The sequence below is a fragment of the Oncorhynchus masou genome, chromosome 3, assembly GCF_036934945.1.
Source record: "Oncorhynchus masou masou isolate Uvic2021 chromosome 3, UVic_Omas_1.1, whole genome shotgun sequence".
In the NCBI taxonomy this organism is placed as follows: Eukaryota; Metazoa; Chordata; class Actinopteri; order Salmoniformes; family Salmonidae; genus Oncorhynchus; species Oncorhynchus masou.
The window spans coordinates 44388805-44405006 of record NC_088214.1 but is presented as its reverse complement, the minus strand read 5'-3'; the positions used below and the strand labels follow the sequence as shown (position 1 = coordinate 44405006).

At 41.9% G+C, this 16202-nt stretch overlaps 1 protein-coding gene and 1 long non-coding RNA gene across 2 annotated transcripts in view; one reads left to right on the top strand and one right to left on the bottom strand.

Annotated features, from left to right (window-relative positions):
* The window catches only part of LOC135517777 (lysine-specific demethylase 4A-like), a 40041-nt gene extending 31903 nt beyond the window's left edge, over positions 1-8138 (top strand). The window contains exons 20-23 of the mRNA XM_064942376.1: positions 1425-1595; positions 2268-2387; positions 2875-2967; positions 6278-8138. Coding sequence (XP_064798448.1) covers positions 1425-1595; positions 2268-2387; positions 2875-2967; positions 6278-6418 — 525 coding nt within the window. The 3' untranslated portion in view covers positions 6419-8138. The remainder of the gene's footprint in view (positions 1-1424; positions 1596-2267; positions 2388-2874; positions 2968-6277) is intronic.
* A 3144-nt stretch (positions 8139-11282) lies between these two features.
* On the bottom strand, positions 11283-15086 carry LOC135508375 (uncharacterized). Its single transcript, XR_010450789.1, has 3 exons — positions 15007-15086; positions 12466-12654; positions 11283-11658 (listed from the first exon to the last, which is right to left on the bottom strand). It is a non-coding gene; the product is annotated as an uncharacterized LOC135508375 (long non-coding RNA).
* Between the last annotated feature and the right edge of the window lie 1116 nt (positions 15087-16202).

Below are 16202 nucleotides of genomic sequence, written 5' to 3'. Positions count from 1 at the left end.
GCAGAACAATAATCTAAAAGACAATGCCAAATATACACTGGAGTTGCTTACCAAGACCACACTGAATGTTGACTTAATTCAGCTTGAAAATCTATTGCAAGACTTGAAAATGGCTGTCTAGCAATGATCAGCAACCAACTTGACAGAGCTTGAAGAATTGTAAAAAGAAAAATGCAAATATTCTGCTCTCCAGGTGTGCAAAACTCTTATTAAAGACATACCCAAAAAGACTCACAGCTTTAATCAATGCCAAAAGTGATTCTAATATCAGTGACTCTAGGGCGTGAATACGTATGTTAATTAAATATTTCTGTATTTTCAATAAATGTGTGAACTTTTTGAAAACATGGTCGACATGGTCGACTTGACTTAGTCGTTATGGGGTATTGTGTGTGTGTAGATGGGCGAGAAAAAAAATATATTTTGAATTCAGGCTGTAACACTACAAAATGTGGAATAAGTCAAGGGGTATGAATACTTTCTGAAGACACTGTTGTTTGCACAGCAGACAATACCTGCAGCTTAGTTTTCAGGTTGAAAGCCAGTTTGAAACTAGATGCAACAAATCAAAACACACTTCCTTAATGAAATACCCATCTAAATGTTGCGCAACAACAACAAACTCCAAACCAGAGACCATGTGACCATATAGAAACATGATGTCCTATCCCTTACAGTGAGACCTAGAATGCCTGCAAGCAGGTACAGACACTTTGACATGATGAAGAAAGAATTCTGTGACTCTTGGAACCTGCGTTTTACATTCTTATTTTATGTCAGCCACCTTATGTGAAGTGTTGTTGCGAGCATTGCATGAGTGAGTCCAAAAAAGTTTCAGATACAATCGGTGGCATACACACACCTGGTCTCCAGTTTTTTTTGGTTGTGTGTGTGTGTGTGTGTGGGGGTCAGCCTGTCATTCATTCTCAGCTCAGGTAGAGTTCTCAGGTTTGTTTACAGTCGTATAGGCCATCGGTTTAAACCTCTGTTCATTCAGCTCAGTGCTGTAACGCAACACTATATTCAATTCAGTACAACTTTATCTCCTCGGGCCATTACAAAAGGTAAGTCTGGTTACAAATATGAATATAGTATACAGAAAACACTTTCAGAATCCCATACGTTATACAGATATCACAATGTGTGTATGTGTTCTGTATAAAAAGCTGTATCTATGAACGATTGAATATTCCGGACTAATACTCCTGTAATTGGCGACGGTTGGAGCAAAGGTCAACACTTCTGCTCTGTGCCTTTGGCTGCTCTGATGTAGTCAGTCAGCGGGCTGCACGTGAAACAGAAAGCTGTGGGGGGGTGGGGGTTGCCTTAATCCACATCATCGCCACCGGGGAGCAGTTTTTGTTGGGGGCTAACAGCCTTGCTATTTGGAGTGGTGTGTGATTTATTGTCTTCTTATCTCCTAGCGCAATAAGGCGGCCATGCGAGAGCTAGAGGTTGGCCAGAATGTTATCTGTAAGCACAAAAATGGCCGCTACTACCAGTGTGAGGTGCTGGAGCTGACCATCGCCATCTTCTACGAGGTCGTCTTCGATGACGGCTCCTATAGCGACAACCTCTTCCCAGAGGACATTGAGGTGAGGAAGCGTCACCTGTATCGTTGGTTGCTGGCGTCATAAAATGCTATCTGGAGGTGTTGACAAGGAGCAAAAGACACATTTTTTTTTTGCTGTAACAAATGGGCCGTAAAGTTTTGAATATAAAATATATATATATGTGCTTAACGAGCTGCAGTCGCCATGGCAACAAATGCCACACAGTTTCTGTAACTCTAACTTTTTCAATGTCATTGTATTACAATGAGGAGCCCTAATGCAGCAGTGCCAATAGATCAATCTGTTTTTATCAGTACAAGCTGTGAGCTACTGTGGTATGGCAAAAACAGTGGTCGTATTGATCATAGAAATTCACCAATCCTAAAAAGTGGAAACAAATCAATCCATTTGGGCTGTTGACTATATTGACATGCTTTAATGGTCCAGACAGGTATACTACAAAGCAGGATCAATGAGTTAGCCAGATATCTTTCTTAAATGTTTTGAAATATATTTTTAAAACGGGTATGATCTCATTGTCTCAACAACTAAAACGCATACTTATGTTTGGCTTTTCTTAACAAACCAGAAAATCAATAGTTGGTTGTTCAGCAGTTAGCTAGCTGACTCATTGATCCTGCTTTTTAGTGTTACGCCTCTGGTGTATTTAACCATATGGCCTATATGATGACCCTGTCTGTGGTTTGGTTTCAGAATCGGGACTGCGTGAAGCTGGGCCCGCCAACAGTGGGCGACGTAGTGCAGGTGCGCTGGACCGACAACCTGCTTTACGGGGCCAAGTTTGTCGCGTCGCACTCCATCCCAATGTACCAGGTAATAGGGACCACATTAACTTGCCTCGCCTCAAACACGCTCATCAGATTTACGGGGTTTGAGCTTTTACAGGGAAAGCGTGGGTTGTAATAAGGGTAGCAAGTACCGGTGTTCTAATAGCACATCAAACACAGATGTGGTCCACAGTTTCAAACTCTGTAGCAGCGCTCTCCAACCCTGTTGCTGTAGAGTTACGGTCCTGTAGGTTTTCACTCCAGCCCAAATCTAGCGCACCTGATTCTCATAATTGGCTGGTTGATAAGCTGAATCAGGTTAGTTACAACTGGGGTTGGAGGGGAAACCTCAAGGAGGGTAGCTCTCCAGAAACAGGGTTGTTTTCTTCTTTAATGTAAACATTTAGCTTATTCTTGCTACTCTTTTCACATACAAATTCCCATATTTTACATGCACTTCATACACAACACATGCATTAAAATAAATATGAAATTGTTGTGCGACGTCATCATTGTTTTGTGTGCTGACTCAGATGGAGTTTGAGGACGGGTCGTCGCTGTCTGCCAAGAGGGAAGAAGTCTACAGTCTAGACGAGGAGCTGCCCAAACGAGTCAAGTCCCGAATGGTGAGACGCGCCTCTCCCAATGTTCCTTTATACGAACTGATTTATATCAGATTAGGTCATATGAAATGAGATCACAAATCATCAATTTATCAAAGGAATATTGGATCCCGTCCATGTTTATAATACCCACTACCCACCTAATTCAAGGGTTTTTCTTTCTTTTAGCTATTTTCTACATTGTAGAATAATAGAAGACATCCAAACTATGAAATAACACATATGGCATCATGTAGTAACCAAAAAGGTGCTGAACAAATCAAAAATATTTATTTGATTTTTAGATTCTTCAAAGTAGCCACCCTTTGCCTTGATGACAGCTTTGCACACTCTTGGCATTCTCTCAACCAGCTTCATAAGGAATGCTTTTCCAACAGTCTTGAAGTAGTTCCCAAATATGCTGAGCACTTGTTGGCTGCTTTTCCTTCACTCTGCGGTCCAATTCATCCAAAATCATCTCAATTGGGTTGAGGTGGGTAATTGTGGAGGCCAGGTCATCTGATGCAGCACTCATCACTCTCCTTGGTCAAATTGCTCTTACACTACCTGGAGGTGTGTTGGGTCATTGTCCTGTTGATAAACAAACGATAGTCACACTAAGCGCAAACCAGATGGGAAGGCGTATCACTGCAGAATGCTGTGGTAGCCATGATGGTTAAGTGTGCCTTGAATTCTAAATAAATCAGACCATGTCACCAGCAAAGCACCATCACACATCCTCCATGCTTCACGGTGGGAACTCCACATGCAGAGATCATCCGTTCACCTACTCTGCGTCTCACAAAGACCAAAAACCTAATTTGGACTCATCAGACCAAAGGACAGATTTCTATCGGTCTAATGCCCATTGCTTGGGCCAAGAAACACAAGCAAGTCTCTTCTTATTGGTGTCCTTTAGTAGTGGTTTCTTTGCAGCAATTCAACCATGAAGGCCTGATTCACGCAGACTCCCCTGAACAGTTGATGTTGAGATGTGTCTGTTGCTTGAACTCTGAAGCATTTATTTGGGCTGCAATTTCTGAGGCTGGTAACTCTTATGAAGTTATCCTTTGCATCAGAGGTAACTCTGGTCTTCCTTTCCTGTGGTGGTACTCATGAGAGCCAGTTTCATCATAGTGCTTGATTGGTTTGTGACTGCACTTGAAGAAACTTTAAAAGTTCTTGAAATGTTCCATATTGACTGACCTTCATGTCTTAAAGTACTGATGGACTTATTTGAGCTGTTCTTGTCATAATATGGACTTGGTCTTTTACCAAATAGGGCGATCTTCTGTATACCACCCCTACCATGTCACAACACAACTGATTGGCTCAAACACATTAAGAAGGAAATAATTTGCGGAATTTAACTTTTTAACAAGGCACACCTTTTAATTGAAATGCATTCCAGGTGACTACCTCGTGAAGCTGGTTGAGAGAATGCTTAGTGTTCAAAGCTGTCATAAAGTTAAAGGGTGGCTACTTCGAAGAATCTCAAATATATCATCTATTCTGATTTGTTTAATACTTTTTTGGTTACTACCTGATTCCATATGTGTAATTTCATAGTTGTGATGTCTTCACTATTATTCTACAATGTATAAAATAGCAAAATTAAAGAAACCCTGGAATGAGTAGGTGTCCACATTTTTGACTGGTACTGTCTGTAAATGTATTTCTTCAATTCTATTTACAGTGGGGCAAAAAAGTATTTAGTCAGCCACCATTTGTGCAAGTTCTCCCACTTAAAGATGAGAGGCCTGTAATTTTCATCATAGGTACACTTCAACTATGACAGACAAAATGAGAAAAAAATTCCAGAAAATCACATTGTAGGATTTTAATGAATTTATTTGCAAATTATGGTGGAAAATAAGTATTTGGTCAATAACAAAAGTTTATCTCAATACTTTGACAGAGGTCAAACGTTTTCTGTAAGTCTTGACAAGGTTTTCACACACTGTTGCTGGTATTTTGGCCCATTCCTCCATGCAGATCTCCTCTAGAGCAGTGATGTTTTGGGGCTGTTGCTGGGCAACACAGACTTTCAACTCCCTCCAAAGATGTTCTATGGGGTTGGGATCTGGAGACTGGCTGGGCCACTCCAGGACCTTGATATGCTTCTTACGAAGCCACTCCTTCGTTGCCCGGGCGGTGTGTTTGGGATCATTGTCATGCTGAAAGACCCAGCCACGTTTCATCTTCAATGCCCTTGCTGATGGAAGGAGGTTTTCACTCAAAATCTCACAATACATGGCCCCATTCATTCTTTCCTTTACACGGATCAGTCGTCCTGGTCCCTTTGCAGAAAAACAGCCCCAAAGCATGATGTTTCCACCCCCATGCTTCACAGTAGGTATGGTGTTCTTTGGATGCAACTCAGCATTCTTTGTCCTCCAAACACGACGAGTTTAGTTTTTACCAAAAAGTTATATTTTGGTTTCATCTGACATTCTCCCAATCTTCTTCTGGATCATCCAAATGCTCTCTAGCAAACTTCAGACGGGCCTGGACATGTACTGGCTTAAGCAGGGGGACACGTCTGGCACTGCAGGATTTGAGTCCCTGGCGGCGTAGTGTGTTACTGATGGAAGGCTTTGTTACTTTGGTCCCAGCTCTCTGCAGGTCATTCACTAGGTCCCCCCGTGTGGTTCTGGCATTTTTGCTCACCGTTCTTGTGATCATTTTGACCCCACGGGGTGAGATCTTGCGTGGAGCCCCAGATCGAGGGAGATTGTCAGTGGTCTTGTATGTCTTCCATTTCCTAATAATTGCTCCCACATTTGATTTCTTCAAACCAAGCTGCTTACCTATTGCAGATTCAGTCTTCCCAGCCTGGTGCAGGTCTACAATTTTGTTTCTGGTGTCCTTTGACAGCTCTTTGGTCTTGGCCATACTGGAGTTTGGAGTGTGACTGTTTAAGGTTGTGGACAGGTGTCTTTTATACTGATAACAAGTTCAAACTGGTGCCATTAATACAGGTAACGAGTGGAGGACATAGGAGCCTCTTAAAGGTCTGTGAGAGCCAGAAATCTTGCTTGTTTGTAGCTGACCAAATATTTATTTTCCACCATAATTTGCAAATAAATTAATTAAAAATCCTATGTGATTTTCTGGATTTTTTTTCTCATTTTGTCTGTCATAGTTTAAGTGTTCCTATGATGAAAATTACAGGCCTCTCATCTTTTTAAGTGGGAGAACTTGCACAATTGGTGGCTGACTAAATACTTTTTTGCCCCAGTATGTGTTGATACTACCTTTTTAATGGCGCCACCTTAACTCATAGCTAAGCCGTCACTAACATTCTCATGGCCTGTGTTTCTCACTCCTTCAGTCCAAGGCATCAGACATGCGCTTCGACGGGATCTTCACGGAGAAGGAGGTGAAGCAGGGCTCCAAAAGACAGAGAGTCATCAACTCCCGTTACAGAGAGGACTATATCGAGCCTCTCATATACAGAGCTATCATGGAATAACCCTCCTCTTTCTCTACTTCCTTATAAACTCACCACACACCCAGAGAGTGGGGCATCTCTGGGCACCCACAGCCTTGACAAGTGGCTCCAACTCTGGGTACCAGTATGAACAAACTCTCCCATGTCCCTTGGGCATTTTTGTAAACCAGGGCTGGGACTTTTTAAGGGAGTTTCTGCTCTTCATGAACCCTCCCCTTATTTCTGTGAATGCTATCTTTATCCTCTTTTGCTGAAATAGTTCAATAAAATATACAAGTTGGAATTGGAACTACTCATTGAACCGGAACCGCAGGTTTTTATGTATATACATATTTCCTTGACGACCTGCTCAACTCTAGAATTTAATTCCTGCATTATCTCCTGCCCTCTTTGGACAATTTGTTTCTCCTCTGAACTTGAGGTGGCATTTTAATCTCTAGCTTTACCCATCCAAAAGCATTAATTGGTCGATGAAAACACAATGCAGGCCATTATTCAATCCGATTTTCAGTAATATTCTGTTGTGTGATTCATTTTTAATCCCCAAACATGTTTTGCTTTATACTCTTTGCAATACATACATTTATGGACTTCATAGGAATGTGCAGGTTTGATAGTGTCTACTGTGACAATAGGAAGAAGTTAGTAGCCCAAGCCTTAAGTTCAAAGGGCAGTGTTTTCTTGTTAAGTTTAGCTTTACAACTTTAAAGCTTTGGATTTATTGCATTTAATTTATGTAAGTTGTATGAGTTTGAGAATGCAACTGTTTGATACCACAGCTCACTGTGCTTACAATCTCAGAAAATCCCCAAGATGTATTTATTTGTTATGTGGATAGGTTTTTGGACGCAAGTTGGTTCTCGATTCTTGTTATAGTTTTTTTTCTAAGCCATCCTGGGTTGCATTGGTAGTGTGTGTGTATATATGCCATAGAGAATGAACGAGAGCTTTCCTACATAGTTCCCATTATAGCATCTTAGATTGCACGGGGAATACCATTGAGGCAATCTCCATTTTGAAGTAGTACATTTTCTTCACGATTGGCTGATCCCTCCTGATGACCTGGCTGGACATGACTCCAACAGGTTCACTAGGAGGAATCGCCCAATGAAGTTCGAAGTCCCACTCAGTTCAATACATCTTTGTGAGGCCCATGCTAAAATGGCCCTGTGGCCACTAGAGGCCTCTTTCATTCTCTATAGTATATGCCAACATGGGTCAACTTCCTCCTCCCTGCAGAAAAAAGCACTTATTTCTCTCCCTAAAGTACCCATGGCATGTCTATCATTGCTTTTGCAGGTGGCTGTTAAGTTCAGGTACATAACTGAGCATGTGCAGAAAAGTTAGTTGGTCAATTACAGCCTAGGTGTATACTAGTTGGTTTGTGGTCCTATCACAACCAGTGAGAAAACTGCAGAACGTTTTTATAGGAAAAATATATTTTCATATCATTAGAAGAATGTTCTTCCTCCTAATGCTTTGTCGAAGTTTCTTGTTGACATAAATCGTTACCATCTTTGGATAGTATTGTATATGTAGCTAATTTAAAGCTGTAAAGTCTATCTCAGGAGGACACACACACCTCCACCTCTTGAGCCGCACCGCTGATTTACGTTTTGTTTCCATGGCTACTGTTTGAAGCGCTTGGATTGATTTGGTATGTACACGGGAAGTGTCAACTCTGTGCATTACATTTGTAAACATCAACTGTTGCAGTAAAGACCGGACTAAGAAAAGCTAATTTCACGTCTCTTGTTTCCTGTCCCCTTCATACACTAATTTCAAACATCCTGTCAGACATAGTTCACTTGAGTAAGATCCTATTGAAAGATATACACTCACCGGCCAGTTTATTACGTCTACCTGTCTATACTGAACAAAAATATAAATGCAACAATTTCAAATATTTTACTGAGTTACAGTTCATGAGGAATTCAGTCAATTTAAATGAATGTGTTTGGCCCATATCTATGGACTTACTCATTCAATGTTTTTTACTATTTTCTACATTGTTGAATAATATTGAAGGCATCAAAACTATGAAATAACACATGGAATCATGTCGTAAGCAAAAAAAGTGTTACAAAAATAGATTTTAGATTTCTTCAAAGTAGCCAACCTTTGCCTTGACAGTTTTGCACAAGTCTTGGCACACTCTTGGCATTATCTCAACCAACTTCATGAGGTAGTTACCTGGAATAGATTTCAATTAACCGGTGTGCCTTGTTAATTTGTGGAATTTCTTTCCTTAATGCGTTTGAGCCAATCAGTTGTGTTGTGACATGGTATGGGTGGTATATAGAAGATGGCCCTATTTGGTAAAGGACCAAGTTCCCCCTAAAACAAATAATATATAAAATCCATATTATGGCAAGAACTGCTCAAATAAGCAAAAAGAAACGACAGTCCATTACTTCAAGACATGAAGGGCAGTCAGTCCGACTGCACTTGAAAGTTTCTCCAAGTGCAGTTGCAAAAACCATTCAGCGCTATGTTGACACTGGCTGTTATGAGGAACACCACAGGAAAGAAAGACCCAGAGTTTCCAATGCTGCGTGAATCAGGCCTTCGTGGCTGAATTGCTGCAAAGAAACCACTACTAAAGGACACCAATAAGAAGAATAGATTGGGCCAAGAAACACAAGCAATGGACATTAGACCCATGGAAATCTGTTCCAACCAGTGTCTTTGTGAGACACAGAGTAGGTGAACGGATGATCTTCGCATGTGTAGTTTCCACTTTGAAGCGTGGAGGTGGTGTGGGGATGCTTTGCTGGTGACACTGTGCTTTATTTAGAAATCAATGCACATTTAACCAGCATGGCTACCACAGATTTCTGCAGAGATATGCCCTGCCATATGGTTTGCTCTTAGTGGGACTATCATTTGTTTTTCAACAGGACAATTACCCAACACACCTCCAGGTTGTGTAAGAGCTATTTTATCAAGAAGGAGAGTGATGGGGTGCTACATCAGATGTCCTGGCCTCCACAATCACCTGACCTGAACCCAATTTGAGATGAATTGGACCGCAGAATGAAGGAAAAGCAGCCAACAAGTGCTCAGCATATGTGGGAACTCCTTCAAGACTGTTGGAAAAGCATTCCTCATGAAGGTGGTTGAGAGAATGCCAAGAGTGTGCAAAGCTGTCAAGGCAAAAGGTGGCTACTATGAAGGATCTAAAATCTAAAATATATTTTGATTTGTTTAGCAATTTTGTTTACTACATGATTCCATATGTGTTATTTCATAGTTTTGATGTCTTCACTATTATTCTACAATGTAGAAAATAGTAAAAATAAAGAAATAACCTTGAATTAGTAGGTGTGTCCAAACTTTTGACTGGTACTGTATGTGATACCAACGATCATACACACTCAAGGTTGCTTAGGTCACTCATTTAGCCAAGTCTAACAATAAATTGAACAGCAACTGAATGCCTCAACGCATGCTTTACAAAGCAAGCCACGTGACTCACTGTCTGTAGGAGTGATCCATTTTCATGAACGGGGTTGTGTACCTAATAAACCGACAGATGAGTGTATATCAGAAGATATACACTCGGATCGTATCATTGCACGAGACGAGTGTTCCTCCAAAGGTGGCTTGCCATGGCAGCTCACCCTGGCCAGAGAAGCTGCCAACAGAATTACCAAGCCCTGCAAATGAGGTCCCATGAGATAATTGCATATAAGAGCGTAATAAGAATAGAAGCATCCAAGGCCAAGCTGTGGACTCCATTGTTACCACTCTCCATCTCCTCTCTTCGTGTCATTCACTCTGGTCACAGGCATTCCGGTGCCACCGTCATTCAGCCACTCAGAGAAGGCCACTTCATCCTTGCAGGACATCATTTGGCTAATAACAACCTTGAAAATGTTTTCATAAGCCAAAGACTTTGAAACATTAGTTATCATCTTGGGTGCAAGGATTATGGATTGCAATTGGTACTGAAACGGCATGAAGGGGAGACCGAGATTTCATAGTTGCCAGTGTTAATACAAGGACTGTGTTTGACTATGTTAATATGGCATATCAGCACAGTTAGTACTATACGAAAAGAAAGTCATTCAGAATAATGTTTTTTCCCTCTCGTTGAAGATAACAGTTCTCTGGTTCTTCTCCCTGTCGGAAATCAAGATCAGTGTCTCAGAACATTGTGTTCTTTGAACGGGAAATTTAGGGTGCTATTTTCTGCGATGTTTCTTGTCTTCTTCGGTGAGCAGTTTACTCTAGCTTTCTAGGCGTGTCAGCTGCTGTACTGTGTGTATGGTTCCAGTAAAAGTATTGGGCAGCCATAGACTAACTCTGTGGGTATGTAAAGGAAATTACTCAAACTCTGCAAGTGAGTGACAGACAATCTTCTATGGGAGTGGAATCGTTTTGTAATTGGTTCATTCAGTGTGTCATTATTCTACAAGCAGGGGATACGATATGTAATAATCATTCATTATATACTGTCCATTTTTCTTTGGCATCACCTTGCATTAAAAGGATCACATACTCATACTGCACATTCTCACATCACACACATTTAAAACTGTCACTCCATCAAACTGCATACACTAAAAACATAGAGAACATTGATACGTTCACTCTCAACTGACTGCTGCCCAAACTTAAATTGATTTATGTCCTGGGTCGACCTCTGAATGTTTCCCAGGTATTGTGTGTGTTCTACTTAGTTATATCCTAGTAGTCATGCCATGGTCCCATGTACCACACTTCCTGAGCTCACCACACTAGGCCATTGTGCTCTTCCTCCCCAAGCCTGATTCTGCTCCCCTCTACCACTGAAGCAGACCTGGCATGATGCAGCTACTTCAGCTCCAATTACCACCCACACCTTGATTCCTCACTTCCCCTCCCTCTTTCCCTCTCCAGGCCACTGTCGAGAAAAACTAGCACTGAAAACCCAGGAAAGGAAACCTTTCATGAGATGTACAGGCACTACAACCACAGTGAGAGTTCTGTCAGGTTTCTGTCTCTGTAGGGCAGAGAGAGACCTGCAGGGAGGACTATGTTCAGATGGCAGGCAGGTGGCTGGTTCATAGACTCTGCTCAGCTCTGCTCTCCTCCAGGAGACTGACAGAGAGCCACCTGCAGCCACACAACTGGCTGATGAGCTTCACCGTTGGGCCGGGGGCCCTCACTCCTCACCCCTCCCCCGGCCTTGGCGGAGGATCATAACATCTGCTGAAGGACGGGCAGAAATGCCAAGCCTTGAACTGTGCAGCTTTGTTTGCCTTTTCCATGTGTCTCTGCCAGAGGGAGAAATGTATGTGGTTATTACTTCAAGAAGGATTTAGTTATCACAAGATCACCTGCGTCTGAGAATTCTAAAATGAGAGGAAAACCCCAATATGTCCACGTGAAAATACTTTTTGAAGTAAAAGTATATTGCCGTTTCAATTGATATCAAAACCCCTAATGCTGTTGGATGACTTATGTTGTATTTCTTGAGCAAAATTTGTAATGACTTGGGCCTACACTAATGACTTGGGCCTACACTTTACATTTTAATAAAATACATTTTAATTTAGGCATCATCCCAAAATAGGCATCATGTTACATTGGAAAACCTTTCATTAAATATTGTTGCAATGAGGATATTAACTAGGGCAACTTACTAAGTGTACGCTCCCTACTCATACTGTAGGCCATATGCATTTTTAGAGATCTTTTTGTGATTTTCTTTCGCTTTTTTCATTACTTCTTTTTGCTCAAACCCAATGGATTACTCAATAGGTATCAATGTGCCTGTGTTATTCATTACACTGCTTACATTCAGTAATACTAACATAAACCAGTCATTGACGAAGCCATCGATCAAGGGAAAACATAACCCATATCTTTAATGCCCAGTTTCCTGTTTCACAGACAGCCCTCATTTTTATGATTTACAATGAATGCAATATCAAATCAAATCAAATTTCTTCATATAGCCCTTCTTACATCAGCTGATATATCAAAGTGCTGTACAGAAACCCAGCCTAAAACACCAAACAGCAAGCAATGCAAGTTTAGAAGCACGGTGGCTAGGAAAAACTCCCAAGAAAGGCCAACACCTAGGAAGAAACCTAGAGAGGAACGAGGCTATGAGGGGTGGCCAGTCCTCTTCTGGTTGTGCTGGGTCAGGGTTCCATAGCCGGAGGCAGAACAGTTGAAACTGGAGCAGCAGCACGGCCAGGTGGACTGGGGACAACAAGGAGTCATCACGCCAGGTAGTCCTGCGGCATGGTCCTAGGGTTCAGGTCCTCAGAGAGAGAGAATTAGAGAGAGCATACTTAAATTCACACAGGACACCGGATACGACAGGAGAAATACTCCAGAGATAACATTTGACTGACCCTAGCCCCCTGACACAAACTACTGCAGCATAAATACTGGAGGCTAAGACAGGAGGGGTCAGGAGACACTGTGGCCCCATCCGTTGATACCCCCGGACAGGGCCGAACATGCAGGATATAACCCCACCCACTTTGCCAAAGCACAGCCCCCACACCACTAGAGGGATATCTTCAACCACCAACTTACCATCCTAAGACAAGGCTGAGTATAGCCCACAAAGATCTCAGCCATGGCACAACCCAATGGGGGGAGGGCGGAGGGGGCGCCAACACAGACAGGAAGACCACGTCAGTGACTCAACCCACTCAAGTGACGCACCCCTCCTAGGGACGGCATGGAAGAGCACCAGTAAGCCAGTGACACAGCCCCTGTAATAGGGTTAGAGGCAGGGAATCCCAGTAGAGAGAGGGGAAGTGGCCAGGCAGAGACAGCAAGGGTGATTCGTTTCTCCAGTGCCTTTTTATACACCTTCCCACTCCTGGGCCAGACTACACTCTGAAGAGATGAATATTCAAAAAAGACATAAAGGTCGAGACTTAGTCTGCGTCTCTAACATGGGTAGGCAGACCATTCCATAAAAATGGAGCTCTATAGGAGAAAGCCCTGCCTCCAAATGTTTGCTTAGAAATTCTAGGGACAATTAGGAGGCCTGAGTCTTGTGACCATAGCGTACGTGTAGGTATGTATGACAGGACCAAACCGGAAAGACAGGTAGGAGCAAGCCCATGTAATGCTTTGTAGGTTAGCAGTAAAACCTTGAAATCAACCCTTGCCTTAACAGGAAGCCAGTGAGGGAGGCGAGCACTGGAGTAATATGATCAAATGTTTTGGTTCTAGTCAGGATTCTAGCAGCCGTGTTTAGCACTAACCTAAGTTTATTTAGTGCTTTATCCGGGCAGCCGGATAGTAGAGCACGGCAGTAGTCTAACCTAGAAGTAACAAAAGCAATACACTGTATTTCTGGAAGAAAAAGATTTAATCAAAGAAACTTTGCTCGTAGCCAATTATAATAAAGAAATCAGAGCCACATATAATGGTTTTGGTTGAAACCTCAATTGCCAAAGTCTCTCAATATTAGCCTCTGGGGGAAACCAAGTGGTTCATTAGGCTTGATGGACTTATTTGATCTGTTCTTGCCATAATATGGACTTGGTCTTTTACCAAATAGGGCTATATTCTGTATACCACCCCTACCATTTCACAACACAATTGATTGGCTCAAAAGCATGAAGGAGTACATAATTTGTGGAATTTAACTTTTAACAAGGCACACCTGTTATTTGAAATGCATTCCAGGTGACTTCCTCATGAAGCTGGTTGAGAGAATGCCAAGAGTGTTCAAAGCTGTCATTAAGGCAAAGGGTGGCTACTTCGAAGAATCTCAAATATATAATCTATTCTGATTTGTTTAACACTTTTTTGGTTACTACCTGATTCCATATGTGTTATTTCATAGTTGTGATGTCTTCACTATTATTCTACCATGTAGAAAATAGTAAAAATAGGTGTGGCCAAACTTTTGACTGGTATTGTATGTAAATGTATTTCTTCAATTCTATGATGTGTTGATACTACCTTTTTTTAATGGCGCCACCTTAACTCATAGCTAAGCCGTCACTAACATTCTCATGGCCTGTGTTTCTCACTCCTTCAGTCCAAGGCATCAGACATGTGCTTCGACGGGATCTTCACGGAGAAGGAGGTGAAGCAGGGCTCCAAAAGACAGAGAGTCATCAACTCCCATTACAGAGAGGACTATATCGAGCCTCTCATATACAGAGTTATCATGGAATAACCCTCCTCTTTCTCTACTTCCTTATAAACTCACCACACACCCAGAGAGTGGGGCATCTCTGGGCACCCACAGCCTTGACAAGTGGCTCCAACCCTGGGTACCAGTATGAACAAACTCTCCCATGTCCCTTGGACATTTTTGTATCCAACTGTGTCCAAACTTTTGTCTGCTACTGTATATGTTAGTAATATGATCCTTAATCCCTCTTTTTTCTCCTTACACCCCATGTTCTATCCTTCCACTTACCCGCTCTCGCTTTTTGCCTTTTTCTCTCTGTCTCGTTCTCTCTAACTCTCACTATCACTCGCTCTCTCACTCTCACTCTTGTTCCCAGAGCTCTCCTCTATCTCAGAGGGGTATTAGTTGCTTGGGGGGCCTTGTGCCAATCACATGGTGGTCAGGTGGTAGAGCTCAGGTTACCTCATGCCTTTTAACAAATGATTTAGGATCAGCCCGAACCTACCTTTAACCATATTCAGCTAAGCAACAAACGCAGCCATGGAACAATGGCTAAAGGTAACCAGGCATGATGATAGTGTGAGGCTGTAGACTCATACTTAAGCCTGTTTTCTATGTCTCGTTTGTCTTGTTCTTTGGCATTAGAGCACGGGGACTGACTGAAGATAAGGTGGGTTTCTCCATCCATGAGGCAGTATTGCTGTCCACTGTAGATTACAGACCCAAGACAACGTGGCTCAAGCAGATATGGTGTTTATTACATCCTATCTGCTGCAACCACAGGAGGCGTGGTGAATTGGTCAGATCACTGGTAACAATGTCTCCTCAAAGTTTGAAGAAAATGGAGTTGAAGAACAATAGAATTTAGGAGAAACTACAAATTAAAACCTGGAGTGGTTTATTATTTTTTATTTTGCTTTCATGATTTGACTCGGTTTTGGTTAGAATTTGCAAACTCAAAGAACTTCCCAATTATTATTGTATATTGTTAATGATTTCTAAGTGAGGTAGCAGTGGTTATCTTATTAGGAGGAATTTACTACTACATGGCTTGGTCACATCCTGATTAGTGACTGCCCACTGTACACTCCCTTCTGATCTCAATTTCTCAACTGTTTCACTTTGGCACTGAATACTGGTCATAACTCCTGCAGTTTAACCATGACCATTTTGCGCAAAACTACCTGGGGAGGACTTTTGTACTGAAACGTCTTTATGCAACATGAAAATCAAATCTACACCAGTCATCCATCTCTTGATAAAATCTACCTTGTGCTTTTGCTCATGCACATTTAGACTGCTGTCATAGCAACCACTGTCGTTCAGCCAATGGGATGATTGGGTGTGAGGGCTTAGTGGACCAGTGTTATGGTGCGATTATCCTTCTGGCGCTCAGGTGAATTTAAGGTCAGCACAACCGGTGTGGCTTTTAGCCTCTGTGAGTAACTCAATTTGTCTCTTATTTCAGGTTGGTGGACTGTGGATGCTTTAGCTGAAACTCAATGAAACCTGTTTTAGGACCCTGTACTGAGGGAAAGTATGTTTGTAATGTGTTGACAAGGATTTACGTTTCAAGTAAATCAATGTTAATTGGATTAAATTAACTAAACAAAAGTTATTCCAAAAGTGTATTTTCTCAGCGTAGTTACAAAATCATTTGAGTTTCAGTTTGAGTGTGATGAAATTCCAATGACACATTGA